The following is a 22,470-nucleotide window of genomic DNA, read 5'->3' as shown; positions in this document are numbered from 1 at the left end:
GGAACACCAAGCCTACCTGGGATGAACCAGGGGCAATGCCTCGGGAGGCTTCTTCATACTAAGGAGGTGGTAGAGTTGTGCCAGCTCCTTCAAGAAGATCTGGAGCCTGAAACTAAAGCGAGGACAGCTTTCTCAGTATCATTGAAGATCATCAATATTTCTTCACAGCAAGTTCCTTCCAGGCTACAGCTGGTGACATTGCAACGTGTTGCTCAGAAGTATCTCAGAGGCGTTCAGAGAAGACTTTGTCATCTTTTCCCTGAAGAGGGGAGACCAGGATAAAAGGGCATATGATTTGCCAGGTTACCAAGCCTCCCAATGGCACAAAGCACCATTGACTGCACAGACATGACTCTGAGGAGGTCCAAGTCATATGTGTGACTGTACCACAAGCGGTAGGGGTGCCATTTTGTCAATATGCAGTTGATGTGCTGCAGCACAAGCTAAGGCAGCTGAGACATTTGTTCCATTCTGGGTCAGTTTGGCCAAGCTGCCATGGTTATGGACTCCACTTCCACAATCGAAGGATGGGTTCCAGTTCGGCATGATGCCCTTGCCATGTTGCAGTTAGACCCCAACCCCCTGGCTCTAGCCTAACTTTTGCCTAGTGACTCATCATGCATATTTTCTGGCTTCAAACTAGCCTTTAAAATTTGTGCTTTGCCGGTATCTGAGCTGGTGGTTGTGGGCATTAGGTCGAGTGACAGTGGGCCTACGGCGCTGAGGACCCGGGTTCGATTTTGGCCCCGGGTCACTGTCCATGTGGAGTTTGCACATTCTCCGCGTGTCTGCATGGGTTTCACCCCCACAACCCAAAGATGTTCAGGTTAGGTGGGTTTGCCATGCTAAATTGCCCCTTAATTAGAAAAACAATAATTGGGTACTCTAAATGTATTTTAAAAAAAGGTCGAGTGACAGCACTTCTTCTCCAAGGCAATTTTACCTCTTGTCCGCCTCTTTGAGGGATTGAATAGCTGACAATTACTCGATATCTGAAAGCACAAATGCACAAGCGGAAGGTCAGGGGTAAGGGTATGGAGAGGGGACAAAATCAGCAGTTTCCATTGCATGGAACTTTTCAGTATTCCATCTTGCGAATTAGTGGAGAAGGTGCGTAAGACAGCAGCTTACTGCCATGCAGTAAAAGTCACTTACTCCATAGTACTTCTGCCCGTTCTTCAAAGGACCATTGCCTTCAAGACTCTGGAGGAACACATACAACTTGGTCCTCCTCAGATCCTCGCCCCTGTTGTGGTTGCTCTACTCATGCAACAGTGGGGGGCGGAAATCGTTGATTTTGATATTTAGATGTTACTTGCCAAATTTGAATAGCTGGAACTATGTGCATGGCTAGTATTGTTTAAAGGTGTGTGTCACGATGTTAGGAGTGAATCTTGAGGGTCAGAGTGTGGTGCTGAGTGAGTGATGGGAGGAGTATGGTGCATTGAGCAATTTGAGAGGCTGGTGGTGTGGTGGATGTGAAATGTGATGTGCAGATGCATTCACTCACCTTAACTACCTGAATGAAGTCATAACTGCCAGGTCCATTATGCTACACTCTGAGAATTGATTAGAATCAATGACACACTCTTAGTTACTTCACAGCATCATTCTGGAGAGCCTCTTGGCTACTGCCAGAAAACTGGAGCTGAATTGTATGTTGGGGCAGTGGTTCCACCCCCTCATATAGAAATCAGGGGTGCACTTATCTCTGGGGAGGGAGAGAGTAAGACGGTGCTGCACTTATCTCTGCTTGGCCAGCTCATCCAGCAGTCATTAAATGGATGATGATTCTTTAATTGGCTAGAGATGGCATCCCTCGCCAAGAGGAAGTCCTGCCTCAGAGAGCTGCTGTCCAGTCAGAGGGCCAACAGCCTCCATGTCTCAGCAGCTCTACCAGGAGCAGGAGTCATTGTTGGGACTACAGTGTGGCTGAGGGGAATGTGCTTCGCTTTGGAACCAGGATGCAAGGTCTGGTGTGGAGAGTCCAGGTGGGGGTTCACAGCTTTCAGAGGGTCTGTGGGCATGGGTTTACCTTGGCAGCATGGTGACCAAGTGTTGGCCTCTACCACCGTGGGTAAAATCCTCGGAGGAGGTCCTTTTGTAGACATAAATTGGTCACTAGAGGGCCTCAGTTGACCCACAGCCAGGTGGGCTGCCTGACCCCTCTCCATTGGAAGATAAAATACCCCTAAAGGCGGGTGATGAATTGCCCAATATTATGCCCCTTTCCAACTTGCCATCTCATCCCCTAGGCAGGGGAGGGGAGAGGAATGTAAAATTCTGTCCATGGCACCCCTCTTGCCTTCATCCGCCCAGCAATATGCGTCCATGATAATGTAAGGAATCCACAGACTGAACCTGAACGTGGCTATTATAATAGCCAAAGATTAACCAGAGCCATCACTCTGCTAAAAATGCATTTGAAATGTCTGGACACATCAGGTGGCACTCTCCAATATGCACCTGCAAGAGTGTCACTTCAGATCATTGTTTGCTGTATGTGACACAACCTGAGCTTGTCGAGAGGAGAAACCCTGTCAGAGGAGGAATTGATGGAGACATCCCAGTCCTCTGATGGCGAATGCGGTGAAGAGGGGGGTGAGTTGCACTAGTCCATGGGAGCATCTGGCTGCCTGTGAAACAAAAGATGGTTTGATACAAAGAAGCTTCCAAGAGCAGAGTTTTTTTAACATCTTTTAAAGTCGTTAGATCTCGCGAGACATCTCGAGTGTTGCAAACCTTGCGAGAGGCCTTTCTCGAGATTTGACGGCCTTGTTCTGTCCTGAGTCGGGCGCGACGAGGTTGTTCGATTGGGCCCATAGTCAATTCATAAGTAATATGACAAATGTAACTCAATTTACTCTTTTGATTTCAATTGCCAGCAATTGTAAGTTTAATAAATCTACTTTTTGTTTCAATGAGATTTAACGGCAAAACAAGGACTCTTCGTGTGGTAATTTTCAAAAATTTATTGAAAAGATATATCTAACAAACTTATTTTAAAGCTTCAGGCAGTTGCACACTTCATGAAAGCGGAAGTCACAGGATGCACCCTCTCAGGCCTCTGGTCTGGTTTCAATCCTGGCTGGGAAAATTAACACTGGTTTGCACTCGGGAGTCTCCAAAATCTGGATAGCAACAAACCCTCTTCGTAACTCCCTTTGTTAATCCATGTATGATCATTATCATTGTATCATGCCAGAGTCAGGCCATTGTTAGTTTAATGATTGGCTTTAGCGTTGCTGTTGCTCGGTAAATTTGGTTGGCTTTCACTTGTACCTTCCCCCCCTGAGACCATCTAGCTTTAGAATCTAAAACAGGAATACAACTGGGTTATTTCTTTCGGTTTATTCATCGGATTTTTTGTTACAGTCCCAGCTGATGTTACCACTGGACAGTCAGGACCCTGACTGGAACCTGGCTCCACAAATCCAAACATTTATTTTTTGTTTAGAGACACGGGTGAACAGGGACACAGGACTGCCGATTAACTTTTAACAGAAGAATAAAACATTTATTAAACATGAAAAGATTGACTATAATACAATACTCCTTCACCCCACCTTGATAACACAAGTTACAACTTATTTTATACTCTAATGTTCTCAGTAAGTACTCAGATCACGGAAACCAATTGATGAAATGTGGCCAGACACACCACATTCTGAAGCCAGGTGACAGCTGCTTCCCAAAACAACTTTTGTGGATTTCTCATTAAATCCCCCCAGATTCTTGTCACACCATCAGTCAACGGGTCTGACAGGAACTCTGGTTTTCACACACATGTTTCCAAACTCCTCTTGAAGAACACACTTTGAAATATTCTCCCACACAAGGCTTTCTCTCAGATGCCATCGCTGAAAATCCACCTCCAGGATTTCAACCTTGCCATTTGCAATTCCTCTGCTTTGGATCGCCACGTGCATTCAAGCTTTCACACGACAGGGACGAATCTCCGCCCCGCTCACGTAGGTACACATTATGGCCAAAGACTCTCGCGAGAGGGCCAGAATGCAATTTGTGTCGGGCAGAACCCATTTTGAGGTTCTCCCCTCCTCAGGCCAGCGATGCAATCTGGTTCACACCCAGTGAGTGTGTGAACCGGATGAGCATATTTAAGGCTTCATGTAAATCTACAGGATCTGTTTTAAATCAGATCCTGGAAATCATCACCCACTCGCTGGCACAATGAGAAGCTGGCGCAATCACCAGTGGCCTCGGAAATTGATGACCAAATGTAATGGCCGTGCTCGAGGGCTCTTGAGGCCATTGTCACCCCCGAGTGGTCAGGGGCATGGGATCCTGCCTAGTAGCACCCTGGTAGTGCCAACCACAACCCCCCCCCTCCCCCCCGTCTATCTTTATCTTGAAAACCTCCCTAGTCTTACACTCCATCCCTCTAGCAATAAAGGACAAAACTCCATTTGCCTTCTTAATCACCTGTTGCACCTGTAAACTAACTTTTTGTGACTCATGCACTAGGACACCCAGGTACCTCTGTACAGCAGTATGTTTAATATTTTAACATTTAAATAATAATCCCTTTTGCTGTTATTCCTACCAAAATGGATAACTTCACATTTGTCAACATTGTATTCCATCTGCCAGATCCGAGCCCATTCACTTAAACTATCCAAATCCCTCTGCAGACTTCCAGTATCCTCTGCACTTTTTGCTTTACCACTCATCTTAGTGTCGTCTGCAAACTTGGACACATTGCACTTGGTCCCCAACTCCAAATCATCGATGTAAATTGTGAACAATTGTGGACCCAACACTGATCCCTGAGGGACACCACTAGCTATGATCGCCAACCAGAGAAACACCCATTAATCCCCACTCTTTGCTTTCTATTAATTAGCCAATCCTCTAGCTATGCTACTATTTTCCCCTTAATGCCATGCATCTTTATCTTATGCAGCAACCTTTTGTGTGGCACCTTGTCAAAAGCTTTCTGGAAATCCAGATATACCACATCCATTGGCTCCCCATTGTCTATTGCACTGGTAATGTCCTCAAAAAATTCCACTAAATTAGTTGGGCACGACCTACCCTTTATGAATCCATGCTGCGTCTGCCCAATGAGACAATTTCCATCCAGATGCCTCGCTATTTCTTACTTGATGATAGATTCCAGCATCTTCCTAAAGTTAAGCCTATAATTACTCACTTTCTGCCTACCTCCTTTTGTAAACAGTGGTGTCACGTTTGCTAATTTCCAATTCATTGGGACCATCCCAGAGTCTAGTGAAATTTGGTAAATTGTCACTAGTGCATTTGCAATTTCCGTAGCCATCTCTTTTAGCACTCTGGGATGCATTCCATCAGGGTCAGGAGACTTGTCTATCTTTAGCCCCATTAGCTTGCCCATCACTACCTCCTTAGTGATAACAATCGTCTCAAGGTCCTCACCTGTCATGGCCTCATTTCCTTTTTAAAAAAAATATTTTTATTCTCTTCCTTTTTCACATTGTCTCCCAAATTTACACCCAACAATAAACAATAATCAGTAACGAATGCAATGTCAATCCCCATATCAATAACAACGATCTCATCCTCCCATCAAACCGCCAAACATTAGCCCACATGTCAACATAAACAAATGACATAAAGGAATCAGGTATCACCAATAGTCACCATTAACACAGACAGTCCCCCTCCCCCAAACCTCCCAGCCCCCCGCCCCCTAATGTTTGATGTGATCCAATTCTCGAAAGTGCATAATGAATAACGCCCATGAATTGTAGAAACCCTCCATCCTTCCCCTCGGTTCAAATTTGACCTTCTCAAGTGTCAAGAATTCCAGCAGGTCCCCTCGCCACGCCAGGGCACAGGGTGGATCTCCACCCTAACAGAATCCGCCTTTGGGCGATCAGCGAGGCGAAGGCTTCAATATTTGCCTCCACGCCATTTCCAGCCCTGGCTGGTCCGACACCCCGAATATGGCCTCCCGAGGACCCAGGTCCAGTTTCACGTGCATCACTTTAGAGATTACCCGAAAAACCTCCTTCCAATAATCCTCTAGCTTTGGACAGGGCCTAAACATATGAACGTGTTTTGTGGGGCCCCCCCGCAACGTTCACACACATCTTCTACCTCCTCAAAGAGCCGGCTCATCCTCGTCCTTGTATGGTGTGCTCTATATACCACCTTCAGCTGTATCAGCCACAACCTCGCCCACGAGGTGGAGGCGTTCACCTTCTAGAGCTCCTCACACCAGAACCCCTCCTCCATACCCTCACCCAACTCTTCCTCCCACTTTGCCTTGATCCCTTCCAGCGGTGCCTTCTCGTCTTCCAAAATAGCCCCGTAAACCGCCGATACTACCCCTTTCTCCAGTCCCCCTGTCGTCAGCACCTCCTCCAGCAATGTGGAAGCCTGCTCTACTGGGAAGCTCTGTACCTCCTTTCTGGCAAAGTCTCGAACCTGCATGTATCAAAATATTTCCCCCTGCTCCAGCCCATACTTCGCTCCCAGCTCCTTCAATCCTGCAAACCGACCCCCAAGAGTCATATCCTCATTTCCATCAGTCACTGGCATGTTATTTGTGTCTTCCACTGTGAAGACCGACCCAAAAAACACTCAGCCATTTCCTCATCTCCCATTATTAAATCTCCCTTCTCATCCTCTAAAGGACCAATATTTACCTTAGACACTCTTTTTTTGTTTTATATATTTGTAGAAACGTTTACTATCTGTTTTTATATTCTGAGCAAGTTTACTCTCATGATCTATCTTACTTTTCTTTATAGATTTTTTGGTAGCTTTCTGTTGCACCCTAAAGATTTCCCAATCCTCTAGTCTCCCGCTAATCTTTGCCATTTTCTATGCTTTTTCCTTCAATTTGATACTTTCCCTTATTTCCTTAGATATCCATGGTCGATTTTCCCTCTTTCTACCGGCCTTCCTTTTTGTTGGTATAAACGTTTGCTGAGCTCTGTGATAAATCACTTGGAAGGTTCTCCACTGTTCCTCAACTGTATCACCATAAAGTCTTTGCTCCCAGTTTACCTTAGCCAGCTCTTCTCTCATCCAATTGTAATCTCCTTTGTTAAGCACAAAACACTGGTGTTTAATTTTAACTTCTCACCCTCCATCTGTATTTTAAATTCCATCATATTGTGATCGCTCCTTCCAAGAGGATCCCTAACTATGAGATCATTAATCAATCCTGTCTCATTATATAGGACCAGATCCAGGATCGCTTGTTCCCTCATAGGTTCCATTACATACTGTTCTAGGAAACTATCGTGGATATATTCTATAAACTCCTCCTCAAGGCTGCCTTGACTGACCTGGTTAAACTAATCAACATGTAGATTAAAATCCCCCATGATGACTGCCGTACCATTTCTACATGCATCAGTTATTTCTTTGTTTATTGCCCGCCCCGCCATAATGTTACTATTTGATGGCCTATAGACTACTATCAGTGACTTTATCACTTTACTATTCCTGATTTCCACCCAAGTGGATTTAACCTTATCCTCCATAGCACCGATGTCATCCCTCACTACTGCCCGGATGTCATCCTTAAATAACAGAGCTACACCACCTCCCTTACCATCCACTCTGTCCTCCTGAATAATTTGATACCCTTGGATATTTAACTCCCAGTCGTGACCATCCTTTAACCATATTTCAGTAATGGCCACTAAATCAGTCATTCACGATGATTTGCGCCATCAACTCATTTACCTTATTCCGAATACTACGAGCATTCAGGTGAAGTACACTTATGTTGGCTTTTATACCTCCGTTTTGAATCTGAACATCTCCCAAGTTATTCTACCGTTTAACTTTTCTCCTAATTTTACTTATCGTTGAACCCATATCTTCATGTAATGACCTGCTGCTTCACTTTTCATTTATGTTTTTACTTCCTGCTTTATTCCTTTTAGTATTACTGGGCCTATTCACTGAGCTCTCCTCAGTCACTGTAACCTGTACTGTGGCCCTTTTTGATTTTTGACTGTGGCTTCTCTGCCTTACACTTTCCCCCTTACTGCCTTTTGTTTCTGGCCCAGTTTTACTTCCCTCCGACTTCCTGCATCGGTTCCCACCCCCCTGCCACATTAGTTTAAACCCTCCCCAACAGCAAGAGCAAGAACCATCACAACTAACCCCTTGGACCCACACTCCACTTCCTAAAATATTTTTACAACGATATGAGAAGCGACCAACCAACTGCCAAGTGGACCTCTTTCAAATGCCAAGATGAAAACGAATAAGTATAATTACTGGACACAACCTTCACACTTTTTCTCAATCGTCACCTCTCTGGATGTGGACCTACCCACATTGGACTCCCCATGACACCCGCAAGGGTGGTATCCCCGTCCAAGAAGCAACAAGATACTGACCACAATGCTGAGCCTGGCCTAGCCCAGTACCACCACAAAGGAAAATGAAAGATCGGAGAACTGGCTCCAAGGGCTCCCATGACACCCTCCGAAGCTCGTAGTTAAGCTGGTTCAGTCCGCTGCAGGATGCAACGCCAACCACCCCTCCCTCCTCAAACCATCCAAGACACACCCACACCCTAACAGGAGAAGGGGGAAAAAACACTCTTGGGAGGGACCAACACACCACCTACCACCAAATACCTTTATTCAGACCATCCTCACTCAAAAATCCCGACAGCAGTTAAAACAGTAAGAGAGGGAGACCCATTTCAGGGGAAACGGCCCATAAAGGGGAGTCTAACAAACCCCAATGCTCAACAGGATAATACAGAGTCTGCTTGACTCTGACAAAGAAAAAGGCGCAGCCAAAAATTATTAACTCTCACGGGGGGGGGGGGGGGGGGGGGGGGGGGGGACCTTCCTCAAACATAGTGAGGACAGGACTAATCAAACCTTCCATCTCTCCTCCCGCTCGGCTCGGTTCACCTTCCACCCAAGGAATCATGAATATTAAATCAAGATAACCAGTGGTGTAGGAAATTGAACTCAAATAACTCACTTCCCTGCAAACAAAGAAGTTGACAACATTAACAGACAACAACATAATTATCAGGGAGTAAAGTCCAGGATAATAACGAAGATATGAGGCAGTTATCAGGATAAAGACTTCTCCACTGGCGCACGTAGAAGGCAGAAATCAAAGATGAAGCAGGATCAAAGACGGCAAGCACTCTTGTTATGGGCCAGGATTTAGAGAACCCCAAAGTGTATCATGGCGTTCACCAGATCCACAACGTATTATAGATTGTGGAATGGGGAGCACATGGCCCACTCTACAAGTGTGGTACTTCAGAAATGGAAAAGTTATTTTTTAAAGCAAAACAATGTTTATTCTGTGAACTCAAGTTAACCTTTTAAAACAAACAGTGAATATCTTAGCAACCATTAATTCAAAGATAACCCCCAAAGAATACAACACTAAGTAACCTGTATGCTGGCCTTTTACACCCAAAAGACTTAACAAACCTTTAAACAGAAGCACATCAGAGTTTACAGTCAAGACTGAAAACATTTATAATTCTTCTGAATTCACCAAATGATTAAGAGATAGTCCTTCATGGCAGAGAGATCAACAGTACAGCTGCTTTTACTGACTTCAGCTGCAACACACTGAAAAACGAAACCAAAAAGACAGACACACCCAAGCTTTTCTCAAATGAAACTAAAAAGCAGAACCAGAGCTCAGCTCCACCAACACTCTGACATCACTGCAGTAACATGAACAGCTAACCATTTCTTTTAAAAAAAAAATATTTTATTGAAAATTTTTGGTCAACCATCACAGTACATTGTGTATCCTTCACACAATAATATAACAGTATAAATAACAATGACCTGTTTTATAAACAAAGAATAAATAATACATAACAAAAACGAAAACTAAAACTAAATGGCAACTGCCTTGTCTCAGATAAACACTCTCCAAAAATATGATTTAACAGTCCAATATACAATTATTTATAGCAACGACCTATACACATTATACATATATATTAATAACCCTGAGACTCCTTCTGGTTCCTCCCCCCCCCCCTTCCCCCCCCCCCGCAAAAAGCCCTCAGTTGCATATATCGGAATGCATTCCCTTGGGGCAACCCATATTTCTCGGTCAGCGCTCCCAGACTTGCGAACTTCCCATCTACAAACAGATCTTGCAGTTGCGTTACTCCTGCTCTTTGCCATATTCCAAATCCCCCATCCATTCTCCCCGGGGCAAACCTGTGGTTATTTCTTATCGGGGACCCCACCAAGGCTCCCGTCTTTCCCCTATGCCGTCTCCACTGTCCCCAAATTTTCAAAGTCGCCACCACCACCGGGCTTGTGGTGTATTTCTTCGGTGAGAACGGCAATGGGGCCGTCACCATAGCTTGTAGACTAGTCCCCCTACAGGACGCCCTCTCCAATCTCTTCCACGCCGCTCCCTCCTCTTCTCCCATCCACTTACTCACCATTGAGATATTGGCGGCCCGGTAGTACTCACTTAGGCTCGGTATGCTAGCCCCCCCCTATCCCTACTACGCTGTAAGAATCCCTTCCTCACTCTCGGGGTCTTCCCGGCCCACACAAAACTCATGATACTCTTTTCGATCCTTTTGAAAAAAGCCTTCGTGATCACCACCGGGAGGCACTGAAACAAAGAGGAACCTCGGGAGGACTACCATTTTAACCGCCTGCACCCTCCCTGCCAGTGACAAGGATACCATGTCCCATCTCTTGAAGTCCTCCTCCATTTGTTCCACCAATCGCGTTAAATTTAACCTATGCAATGTACCCCAATTCTTGGCGCTCTGGATCCCCAAGTAACGAAAGTCCCTTGTTACCTTCCTCAGCGGAAAGTCCTCTATTTCTCTGCTCTGCTCCCCTGGATGCACCACAAACAACTCACTTTTCCCCATGTTCAGTTTATATCCTGAGAATTCTCCAAACTCCCGAAGTGTCCGCATTATCTCTGGCATCCCCTCCGCCGGGTCCGCTACATATAACAACAAATCATCCGCATACAGAGATACCCGGTGTTCTTCTCCTCCTCTAAGTATTCCCCTCCACTTCTTGGAACCCCTCAATGCTATTGCCAGGGGCTCAATCGCCAGTGCAAACAGTAATGGGGACAGAGGGCATCCCTACCTTGTCCCTCTATGGAATCGAGCTAACCATTTCTTAAAGTGACATTCTCATGACACTCTTCAGAAACCAAAGATTCCGATGATCAAAGCACAAAACCTCGTTGCATCCAACGTGCCGTTTCACCCGAACCCAGACGGCCAACAACCCAGGCTCTATCTTGCGGAGGAAGATCCGGTGGGCTCCTCCACACCCAATTCCTCAACCAACATAAGGAACAGGACAACATAGGGCCAGGGATTGGATGGCCCTCACCTTGATTAAGGATTAAATGTGCTCCCTCGATTCACCAAAGACAGTGCCCTCTCAGTTATAAGAACCTCTTTGTGCATCTCCAAATCCTCCATACAAGTGCCTCACAACACTTGAAATTGGGCTTTGATGTCCTGCTCCGCAGAGCTGAGACATTCGCTAGCAGCCATTGTCCATCAGAACTGAGGGAGGAAATCCTCCCCAAAAATACCTGTGCCACTAATGAGACGACCTCAATATCTTCCAGCCGCCATGAATGAAAAGGATTTAAGCATTTTCTCTCGGCTCAATAATGCTGAAATATTGACCAACAAATCTTGGGACGTTGTTTGTATGCCAAAAAAAGACACAAAAGAAATTGCAAACAGATTTTTTTAAAAGGTTAAAAGACGAGCAGAGCTGGAGCTCATGAAAACACAGCCACTCTCATGCTCACATCGCCTATCATAGAATGACACCCCTCTTTGTTCTTCTGGGAAATCTGCTTTCTACGGTTACCTGCCTTGTGGTGAGCTATTTCTGGCTCTAACTTACAACCAACTCAAAAGTTCTTTATGTCCCAGGGTGACCCCTGGTTGCTAAGCGACAGCCTAGTTTTTCTTTAAACCCTGTTTTCTTTCATGCCGTATTACCATACAAGCATCTAAGTCCAACTGAAATCATTAACCCTTTCCAATACAGAAACACAAAACCAACTTGCCTAAAGCTTATTTCTTATACACAGGGATACAAATATAAATTAGTTAAAACTACCTCATTAATTATAACTCAATCGAGATTCATTACTTTTATAATCATGTTTCATGACAGATCACTATTAACATAGTTCTTTGATTAATACATGTAGTCAACGCAGGGTACAAAATGGCTTCTTCAGCCATGCGAGTGTAAAATGGCTTTGTTCAATTACAGTGAGCAAATGGTCAATTTGAAATAAAATTCATTTCCCCTGATTAAGAGCCATAAAAACTCCAAACAAACATCACTCTTTAAAAAAATTAATAAATGGCAGCTGAACAGATGCTGCTTCCCCCTATCCCTCACACCTCTGTCACTGACCAGGAGGAAACTAACCCAATATTTAAGATACTTATTCCAATTACACTCCCCTACAAGTGAAACAACAACTGCACTAAACTATGCTGAACAACAATGACAACTTGTATTTACTTGCTACCTTTAAATATAGTAAAACATCTCAAGGTGCTTCGCAGAAGCATTGCCAAACAAAATTGGATACCAAGCAGCCTTAGGAGATATCCAAACTTGGTCAAAGACTTGGGTTTTAATGTTTGTTTTAAAGACAGCAAGAGGGGTGGAGAGGCATGAGGCCTTGACAGCTAAAGGCAACGGCTGTCAATGGAGCGAATACAATAAACTGATAGCACTGCTGAACCTCAGCCCGACTGCAGCAATCAACAGGCTCTGTGCTCAATGAAATGGCAGAATCTCATTTTAAATCTCCCAACAGGTTCCGTAAGAGAGTATCATGAAGTACAATCATCCCCACAACAATCATGGTTGGAGCAAATGGCAATCAGAATGAGAGCCTATGATTGGTACTGGGGAAATACAGGCAGTATGAGGGTCAGCATTTTGCCAACAAGTGTTGCCTTCAGGCCCAGAACAACAGTGATCACAGGCCATGTAACAGTCCCTCCACCAACTGCTGTTCACAGGCCAACATACAAGCCAAGATCAACAAAGCTGCCTTTGAATCGTAAAGTCCCCACCCCGATTCTGATCTGCATTACTGCCACATAATCAGATGAAGAAACCTGAATAAGTTTATGAAAATATCATGCATGAAAATTTCCAAAAGTTCTGCCTATGGTTTTCCGCCTCTAAGATTCATATGTGGGGAAGAGTAAGATGAAAACAATGCTGCGGAAGTAAAATACTGTGTCTGTATTTTGCTAGGAGTCTAATGACAACCAGCACTGGTTACCACCACCCTCAGGCTCCCACCTACCTTTCTAAATTGAGATGTCATGCACTCACTGTGGTGATGTGTATCACTGTAAATACATGTAGGCTAGCTAGACACTAGATGGAGCACCAGTGACATCACACACACACACTGAACCAATAGATCAAGTAGATAGGACACGACCAATCGACATTCACGATACACAAGGAGGTGACACGACCACAGGGTGGCATTACACCAACCCATATATAAAGGACACCACACACATGATCTGCCTCTTTCCAGTGGAGACAGTCAGTGAGTACAGACACAGGGTTGATTCAATATTACACCCACCACGTGGATTGCAGCAACTGGTTAGTCAGTCTGGGTAGCTACAGTAGGATTAGCAGTAGTGTTGAACCCGAGTAATAGAAGTGTAAATAGTTTAATAAACGTGTTTAAGTTATCTCCACGTCTGAACCTTCCTTTGTCAAGTGCACCACAAGGAAGCCGCTTATGTTACACCTAAAACATAACAAATCATGGTACCAGGACTGAACTGTTTCAATCCAGATAGCCATACCTCAGCGTACAGTGACAACCAGCAATAATACCCAGGCAAGATGTTCGAGATCCGTGTTCCGCAGCAGCTCCAGTGCTACGGCGATCTCCGTGAAAACTGGCGGGCATTCCGGCAAATGTTTGAAATCTTCCTGGTGGCAGCTGAACTAGAAGAATGGCCAATCCTGATAAACCAGAGCTTCTCCTCACCATCAGCGGTGCCAGAGCAGAAGAAATCTTTTTAAAAATTCAAGTTCTCCAAAGGGCAAAACAGGAGCGACTTCCAGGCAGTCCTGGACAAATTCAGCAAATACTGTGAGGAAAACACACTCCAACCAGCAATAAAAGGTAAGAGAAGCGCCAGTACTCACCACGATGCTGAAATCCCGGAGCAGAGAGCAGTTTTGATCGGCAGCCATCTTGCTAAAGGGACTGCACTTGTGCAGTTGCGCGAGAAGCACGCAGAATGGGAATGTCTGTTTGCGCAAGAAAACGACCATCGGTAAAGGAACAACGATCTGCTATTGCGCAATCGCTTCCTACGCGCTATGTCACCTGCGTCATGATGTCAGAGGTCCCGGACCACGCCCATTTAAAGGGGAAATGTCCCAAATCAAAGAAAATATCTTTTAAAGCTGTAAAACAACCTTCCTTCACCTGGAATGACAGTACAATGCCTCAAATTGAACCAGGAAATGAAATTAACCTCCGAAGAACCCTGCAACAAGCAGTTACCTACGCCCAAACCAATGATTCCGACCTTGAATACTTCGATACTGACCTTTACATTTTCTCTGGACCTCGCGAGCCCAATGCCAGCTCCGACACTAACAGTGATGATATGGTCCTAGAAGATTATGACTCGGATGAACCTTTCACCTTGGGAGGCTACCCCAGTATCAAATCCGAACCGCAACTAGACGTGTTGCACATTGGCGACCCCCGTACTGAACCCGACGCAGACGCGGATTCGTTCTTTGGACTGGAGGATCTTCAGCCCAGCAGATATGACATCCCAACCCGTGTGTGCAGGATGATGCTGCAGCCTGAAACCAAGAGACAGAGAGCGGTACAAGCCCACAGAGAGCTGCCACACAGGGCATGGTCCACGCACCACTCAGGGTTCCCGACTCTACGAAAGAAGACATGCAAGACTCCAGAGTGCAGTCCTTGCACGAACAAGAAGTGACTCCAGTGTCACATGACTCCACAGCGAGCTCATGGACAGACTCCACGGTAGAAGAAATGCAAGACTCCAGAGCGCAGTCCTTGCACGAACAAGACGTGACTCCAGTGTCACAAGCCTCCGCAGTGAGCTTGTGGACAGCCTCCACGATAGAAGCAACACAAGACTCCAAAGCGCAGTCCTTGCAGGAACAAGACCATGAGGGTCTAGCAACCTCCTCTGACCAACTAGCGGCAGACGATGCAAGTCTGCCATGCTCAAGTAAACAGCAAGAAGACTATGACAATCTACCACGCTCCAGTGCACAGCAGGACGACCATGACGGTCTATCATGCTACAGTGAAGAACAAAGCGATGATGACCATCCAAGCCTAAATGAAGGACAACAGCAAGACAGTGACAGTCCATCCACATTGTTTGCACCATCAGATGAAGACTCTGACAATTTACCCAACCCAATTGAACAACAAGCAGCTACTGAGGATCTACCCACGGCATGTGAGACGAGTGACGACAGCATCCCACTTCCCATGCAAGATGTGCAAAGTGACAGACCTCAGCTAGTGTGTACAGAGGCACTCGACAATCACTGTGAGACCACTGGTGACTCCGGTGACACCATGATACTTCTACCCTCATTCGCTCGAACCTCTCCACAAGTCAATGCATTCCTGCATGTTCCGACTCCAGACGTGCAGCTTCAAGAAATCTCAGCTGACTCCAGTGAACCTGCTAAGACTCCGGACGGGGAGCATCAACAAACCAACACTGATTCAGTTAAAACAGACCAGACTCCAGATGGGGAGCAACCAAACGCCGACTCTGATTCACGTAAGCCGGACTTTACTCCAGACAGGGAGTTGCGCAACCTCAGTGATGGCACGCTCAGGGTGACAGCAGATGCCACAACGACAGGAGATGGTTCACTTAACAATTACACTGGGTCAGTAATAACAAGCAGCGGCTACAGTCCAAGAGGAATACACCAATATTCACCTAGCTATATCCACACATTTTTTCCACACCAGCAGTGCAGCCAATGACAGCTCATGCTGGACAAACCCAGTATTTAGGCATGCAGCAGCCAGCAGTCTATGCAGCAGCCAGCAGTCTATGCAGCATATTCTCAAACAGGCCAGCAGTACGGATTGCCCACTAATGGAATCAAGACCGAAGGAGGACTACCGCAAGCGCAATCTGCACTACAGACTGGATGCCTTAGTTACAGCCCAGGATTTGCTGCACCCCAGCCTGGCCAGACGGCATATTCCTATCAGATGCAAGGTTCTAGTTTCACACCATCACCAGGTATTTCTGCGAGCAGCAATTCTGTTTCCAGTTCGACAAGCAGGATAAACCTTCCTGCACAGCACGTGGCCAGAACCAGTATGTACAGTCTTATCCAACTTCCACATATGGCACATCCATGACCTCGAATGATACTGTTGATGGTACCTCTTCAACATCAACACCTTATCAGCCACAAGATGCCATCCGACAACATCATCACAAACATCGAAAAAAGAAAGGGACTCCAAATCAGACAGCGAAGTGATTTGACCACTTCTTGGTTCCTGTGGCACAGGGACGTTGATGACGTTCATAACCAAAAGAGACATTTGACCATGATGATTGATGGTTTATGGACTCACACAAATGATTTGGACTTATTGTTTAATCACTGTTCCCATGACTTGTATATACCTTACCTTGTCTACCTGTTCTTTGTTCAATTTTCTCAAAGTGTGCAGAAAATATGTAACATATAAAAAAAGGGGGATGTGGTGATGTGCATCAATGTAAACGCATGTAGGCTAGCTAGACACTAAATGGAGCACCAGTGACATCACACACACACACACACTGAACCAATAGATCAAGTAGATAGGACACGACCAATAGACATTCACGATACACAAGGAGGTGACACAACCACAGGGGGGCATTACACCAACCCATATATAAAGGACACCACACACATGATCTGCCTCTTTCCAGTGGAGACAGTCAGTGAGTACAGACACAGGGTTGATTCAATATTACACCCACCACGTGGATTGCAGCAGCTGGTTAGCCGGTCTGGATAGCTACAGTAGGATTAACAGTAGTGTCAAACCCGAGTAATAGAAGTGTAAATAGTTTAATAAACGTGTTTAAGTTATCTCCACGTCTGAACCTTCCTTTGTCAAGTGCACCACAAGGAAGCCACTTATGTTACACCTACAACATAACAAATCACTCACAACAGCTCGCCAAACTCCATAAAGGAGGAAAATCTAATAATTTCATCGTGGTTTTGTTACATGAGGGAGTGGTGAACCTGGAAACTTTCCACTCCAACAATGGATTTCCGTGATACAGCAGTTATTTTATTTTAAAAGGGCCTAATTTATTAAGCCCTCTCATCAGGTTAATGTCTATCCTGACAAATTAATTTTGCTAAGCGGCTGGATTAACCAGTCATGACTCGTGTATTTGAATGATTACGTTTAATATCATTGAAGGAAATGTGGCATTGACATTTTTAATTTCCTTTTTCTCCCATAGGCACGTCATTTATGCTCCCAGTGCTCATAATAAGTATGCGGGAGAATCGTTTCCAGGAATCTATGATGCGTTGTTTGACATAGCAAATGCTGCAGATGAGCGCAAAGCCTGGCAAGAGGTGAAAGAGCAGATTGCTGTTGCATCCTTTACAGTGCAGGCGTCTGCTGGGACATTAGTGGAAGTGTAATTTTATTTGGTTTTATGCTTTTAAGAGGTTGGATGAGGAGTTAATGATGTGATAGTAAGACCATCTTAACATGAATAATCATTTAGGAAATAGGAATGGATCTGCCTGAGCTCAGATTTGAGCACAATCTGCACATTGTTTTTCAGTTTTATACTATAATCCGCCCTACAGCTATGCTGGTTAGAATGTTTTATTTTTGATAGATCTGTATTAAAACCTGCAGTCGTCAATTTTTCAGCCCCAAGATGTTCCAGTCCACAAGTGAGATTTTAGAGATTAAATAGAGATACAGAAACAATAGGAAAACCCTGTTCAGTTCATATACCAAATGGAGATACCACTGATAATGTTTATGAAGTTATTGATGAATCATAGAATCCCTACTGTGCAGAAGGAGGCCATTCAACCCATTGAGTCTGCACCGACCTTCCAAAAGTGCACCCTACCTAGGCCCAATCCCCAGCCCTACCCTGTAACCCCACCTAACCTTTGGATACATTGGGAAAAGTTTACATGGCCAATCCACCTAACCTACACATCTTTGGACTGTGGGAGGAAACCGGAGGAAACACACGGAGAATGTGCAAACTCCAAATGGAACATTCACCAGAAGTATCCAAAAAATAATCAAGTAGTAAGTTAACGGTTTATAAAAAGTAGTAGCATCAATTCTAATAACTGTCATTGTTTGTTATCAATTTCATGTTTTCATTCACCCACCAAAAGCCCTCAAGGAGCTTGACCCCAATCCCAGACATGTCAGCCCACTTGATTGGCAACTCATGTGCCAACTTAGAATATTCACTCCCTCCACTACCGGCACACATTAGCAGCAGTGTGTAACATGTACAACAGTCACTGCATCAACTGGCCAAACCTTCTTTGACAATACCTTCCAAGCCCCCACTCCCCCCCCCACCCCATCAGCCTTCCTCATCTCCATGAGCTCCGGCTTTTCTGAAACCCCAAATATTGCCAGCAAAGGGTCCGGGTCCATCTTCTCCTCCACTATCATGGCTAAGTCCACAAACACTCCCGCCCACAATCTTCCCAATTTTTTGAAACCCTAAAACATGCGCGCATGATTCGCTGACCCACACCCGTCACACACTTCTGCTACCCCCTGAAAGAGCCCACTTATTCTAGCCCAAGTCATATGCACCCTGTGCACCACCTTAAACTCTATCATCCTTGCACAGGAGGAGGTCCCGTTTGCCCTATGCAGTGCCTCACTCCATACTCCCCAATTGAACTCCCCTCCCAACTTCCCTTCCCATTTCTCCTCGATCTTCACCACCCGCTCGCCTCCCTGCTCCCCCAGCCACTTCTACATATCCCCAATTCTTTCCTCCCCTTCCACACCCGGAAGCAGCAGTCGCTCCAGCAGGGTGTATCCCGGCAACCGAGAGAACTCCCGCCCGCCCCCCCAGACCTTCAAAGTCCCTAACCTGCAGATACCTGAACTCACTTCCCAGTCAAGGGCACTTCAGCAGTCAAGGGCATTCAGCCTCTGATCTCCGGGTAAGCGTTCTCCAAGGCGGCCTTCAGGACCCGTGACAACGCAGAATCGCCGAGCAGAAACCTATAGCCAAGTTCCGCACACATGAGTGCGGCCTCAACCGGGACCTGGGATTCATGTCACATTACATTCATCCCCCACCATCTGGCCTGCGAAATCCTACCAACTGTCCTGGCTTGAGACAATTCACACCTCTTTAACCTGGGGTTACCCCATCTCTGGATCTGTAAAGATTTAATCACCTGCTAATGCTCGCATTCCTAGCATTGTTTGGCATCTTTGAATTTGTCTATATATGTGTTTCTGGAACAGACCTCTTCATTCACCTGAGGAAGGAGCAGCGCTCCGAAAGCTAGTGACATCGAAACAAACCTGTTGGACTTTAACCTGGTGTTGTAAGACTTCGTACTGTGCTCACCCCAGTCCAACGCCGGCATCTCCACATCATCACTTCCCCATGGCAGCCACACCTCCTCCAGACTGGCGAACCCTTCCTCCAAATACAGATCCCTCACCTTGGCCAGCCCCACTTCCCTCCACCTCCTGTGTACACTATACACACCCCCCCCCCCCCCCCGCCCCCGCGGCTCAAACCCATGATTCTCGCACAGCAACATTAACACCGACATACCTTCCACCTAAAATGCCTCCTAAACTGATTCCATATCTTCACCGAGGACCGCACCATCAGACTCCCTGAATACCTACTCGGAGCCATTGGCAATGCTGCCGTCACCACAGCCCTCAGACTAGACGCCTGACAAGATTCCTCTTCCATCCGAACCCACTCTATCGTTTCTGCTTCCCACCATCACCGCACCTTACCCACATTTGCCGCCCAATAATAATGAAGCAGATTCAGCAACACCAACTTCCCTTGCTTCCTCTGTAGCAGGGGTTTCTCGGCCCTCGGCACCTTCCCCTCCCATACAAAGTCCAAAATGATCGCGTCCAATTTCCGAAAAACGGCCGTTGGTATAAAGATCAGGAGAACCTGAAAAATAAACAAGAATCTCGGCAGAATATTAATTTTCACCACTTGGACCCTTCCCTCCAACGTTACGTGCAGTGTATCCCACCTCTTAAGATCCTCCCTGGCTTCCTCCATCAGCTTTGTTAAGTTCCACTTATGGAGCCCCGTCCATTCCCTCGCTACCTGAATCCTCAAATACCTAAACCTATCCCTCACTGCCATGAATGGCATCCCCCCTAAATTTGTCCGCCATTCCATCTCATTCACTGGGAAAACCTTGCTTTTCCTTACATTAAGTTTGTACCCTGAGAACCCTCCAAACCTCCCCAGCAGGATGGGCAACAAGTACTGGCCTAGCCAGTGACACTTGCATCCCATGAAATAACCTACTAAATGAATTCAGTGAAGTAAAATACAAGTGAACTTATAAATATGAAAGCATATACATGGGCGGCACGGTAGCACAATGAGCACTGTTGCTTCACAGCGCTAGGGTTCCTGTTTCGATTCCTGCTTGGGTCACTGTCTGTACGGAGTCTGCACGTTCTCCCCATGTCTGTGTGGGTTTCCTCCGGGTGCTCCGGTTTCCTCCCACAAACCCGAAAGACGTGCTGTTAGGTAATTTGGACATTCTGAATTCTCCCTCCGTGTACCCGAACAGGCGCCAGAATGTGGTGACTAGGAATTTTTCACAGGATTTTCACAGTAATTCATTGCAGTGCTGATGTGAGCCTACTTGTGACAATAATAAAGATTATTATCTTAAATGTAAGAATTACTAAGAACTTTGGGTTCTTTTAGCAATGTGACTTTTAACACAGTTCTTTAATATTTCACAGTATTAAAATTTAGTATCTAATTCTGCAACTCAAAGCTTCAGAGTCTTCATGCATAACATCTTCTTGTAATTCACCAGCCACATCATTTACATATTTTTAAATATTGGTATTTCATTCACATTTTGAGGTCTTCTAATTTATTTTTGGACTGCGCAGATGTTTTAGGTGTGCAGTCCCAGCAGCACGAGCTTCCATTGGTGACCACTGCTGGAACTGAAAAGGCCAGTCCTAGAAGAAGAGGAGGCTCTGGAGGTAGACTGAAGGTAAGTTGGGGGTATTGGCAGGGCCTGGTTGGCAGGCTCCAGTGCGTGAGTTGGGGAGGAGGGCTAATGGGGCAATATGCCCTGGGGTGCCTGCAATTAATACAGGGTGATGCGCAATCAATTACACTCAAGACGAAGTGATTCCATAACTGAAGGCTTTAATCTGCTAGAACTCTTCCCCAGCAGCTTCGATACAGAAAGTGACGGCTGCTGCGACGGCACCGGTTCTTATACTCCGCCTCTCAGGGCGGAGCTATGTACAACAGCCAATGGTAGACTCCTGGGTCTGACCAATGGTCATCCACCTCTTAGGTACCGTAATACCTGGTACTACCACACTCACCCCCTGTTAAAAAGGAGCCTGGCGGGGGTGATGGCCAGCGTTAATAGTCGCCTTTCGCATGGTATGACCAGGTATGGAGGTGCCGTGATGTCGAGGGTAATTACAAAGTGTTCATAGTGCAGCAATCAGTCGATTGGGTAGCCTGGTCATCCTTCTGGAGCGTCTGGGCCTCGGCGGTGATTCTGATAGGGGTCCCGGCGGTTGCGACTCCGGGAGCGTGATGTCGTCCTCCCTGGCAGCTTCGTCACCCCTACATGGCGCTGTTGGGGCAAAAGGTTGATGGGGGGAAAGCGCCTGTAGGGGGCGTCGGTGTGTGGTCGGGCCTAGGCAGGTGCGGCGGGAGTACTGACCCTCCAGTTAGGTGCTGTGGGGGTGGGGGCAATGGTTCGGGTGCGCATGGGGCTCCAGTGGTTGCCAGATCCCGAAGGGAGACTGTGTCCTGCCGGCCGTCAGGGAACGCTACGTAGGCGTACTGGGGGTTGGCGTGCAGCAGCTGGACCCTCTCGACCAACGGGTCCGATTTGTGCGCCCTCACATGTCTCTGAAGCAGGATGGGTCCGGGTGTTGCTAGCCAGGTTGGGAGCGAGGTCCCGGAGGAGGACTTCCTGGGGAAAACAAGGAGACGTTCGTGAGGTGTCTGGTTTGTGGTTGTACAGAGCAGCGACCGGATGGCGTGGAGGGCCACCGGGAGGACTTCCTGCCAGCGGGAGACTGGGAGATTCCTGGACCGTAGGGCCAGCAGGACGGTCTTCCAGACCGTTCCGTTCTCCCTCTCTACCTGTCCGTTTCCCCGGAGGT

At 46.3% G+C, this 22,470-nt stretch overlaps 1 protein-coding gene across 3 annotated transcripts in view; it reads left to right on the top strand.

The window, feature by feature from the left end:
- naalad2 (N-acetylated alpha-linked acidic dipeptidase 2) overlaps positions 1–21,094 on the top strand; it is a 189,975-nt gene extending 168,881 nt beyond the window's left edge. For 2 of the 3 annotated variants that reach the window (XM_072476461.1, XM_072476459.1), the window contains one exon: positions 17,549–21,094. In XM_072476461.1, the coding sequence (XP_072332562.1) occupies positions 17,549–17,735 (187 nt within the window). In that variant the 3' untranslated portion in view covers positions 17,736–21,094. Of the gene's footprint in view, position 1; positions 2,927–17,548 lie in introns of those variants that run through there. The other variant, XM_072476460.1, reaches the window with a different exon arrangement.
- Positions 21,095–22,470: the final 1,376 nt, after the last annotated feature.

Source organism: Scyliorhinus torazame, chromosome 15 (assembly GCF_047496885.1).
Source record: "Scyliorhinus torazame isolate Kashiwa2021f chromosome 15, sScyTor2.1, whole genome shotgun sequence".
NCBI classification, from domain to species: domain Eukaryota; kingdom Metazoa; phylum Chordata; class Chondrichthyes; order Carcharhiniformes; family Scyliorhinidae; genus Scyliorhinus; species Scyliorhinus torazame.
Note: the sequence above shows the minus strand (reverse complement) of the source record. Positions and strands in the feature narration are given on the sequence as shown.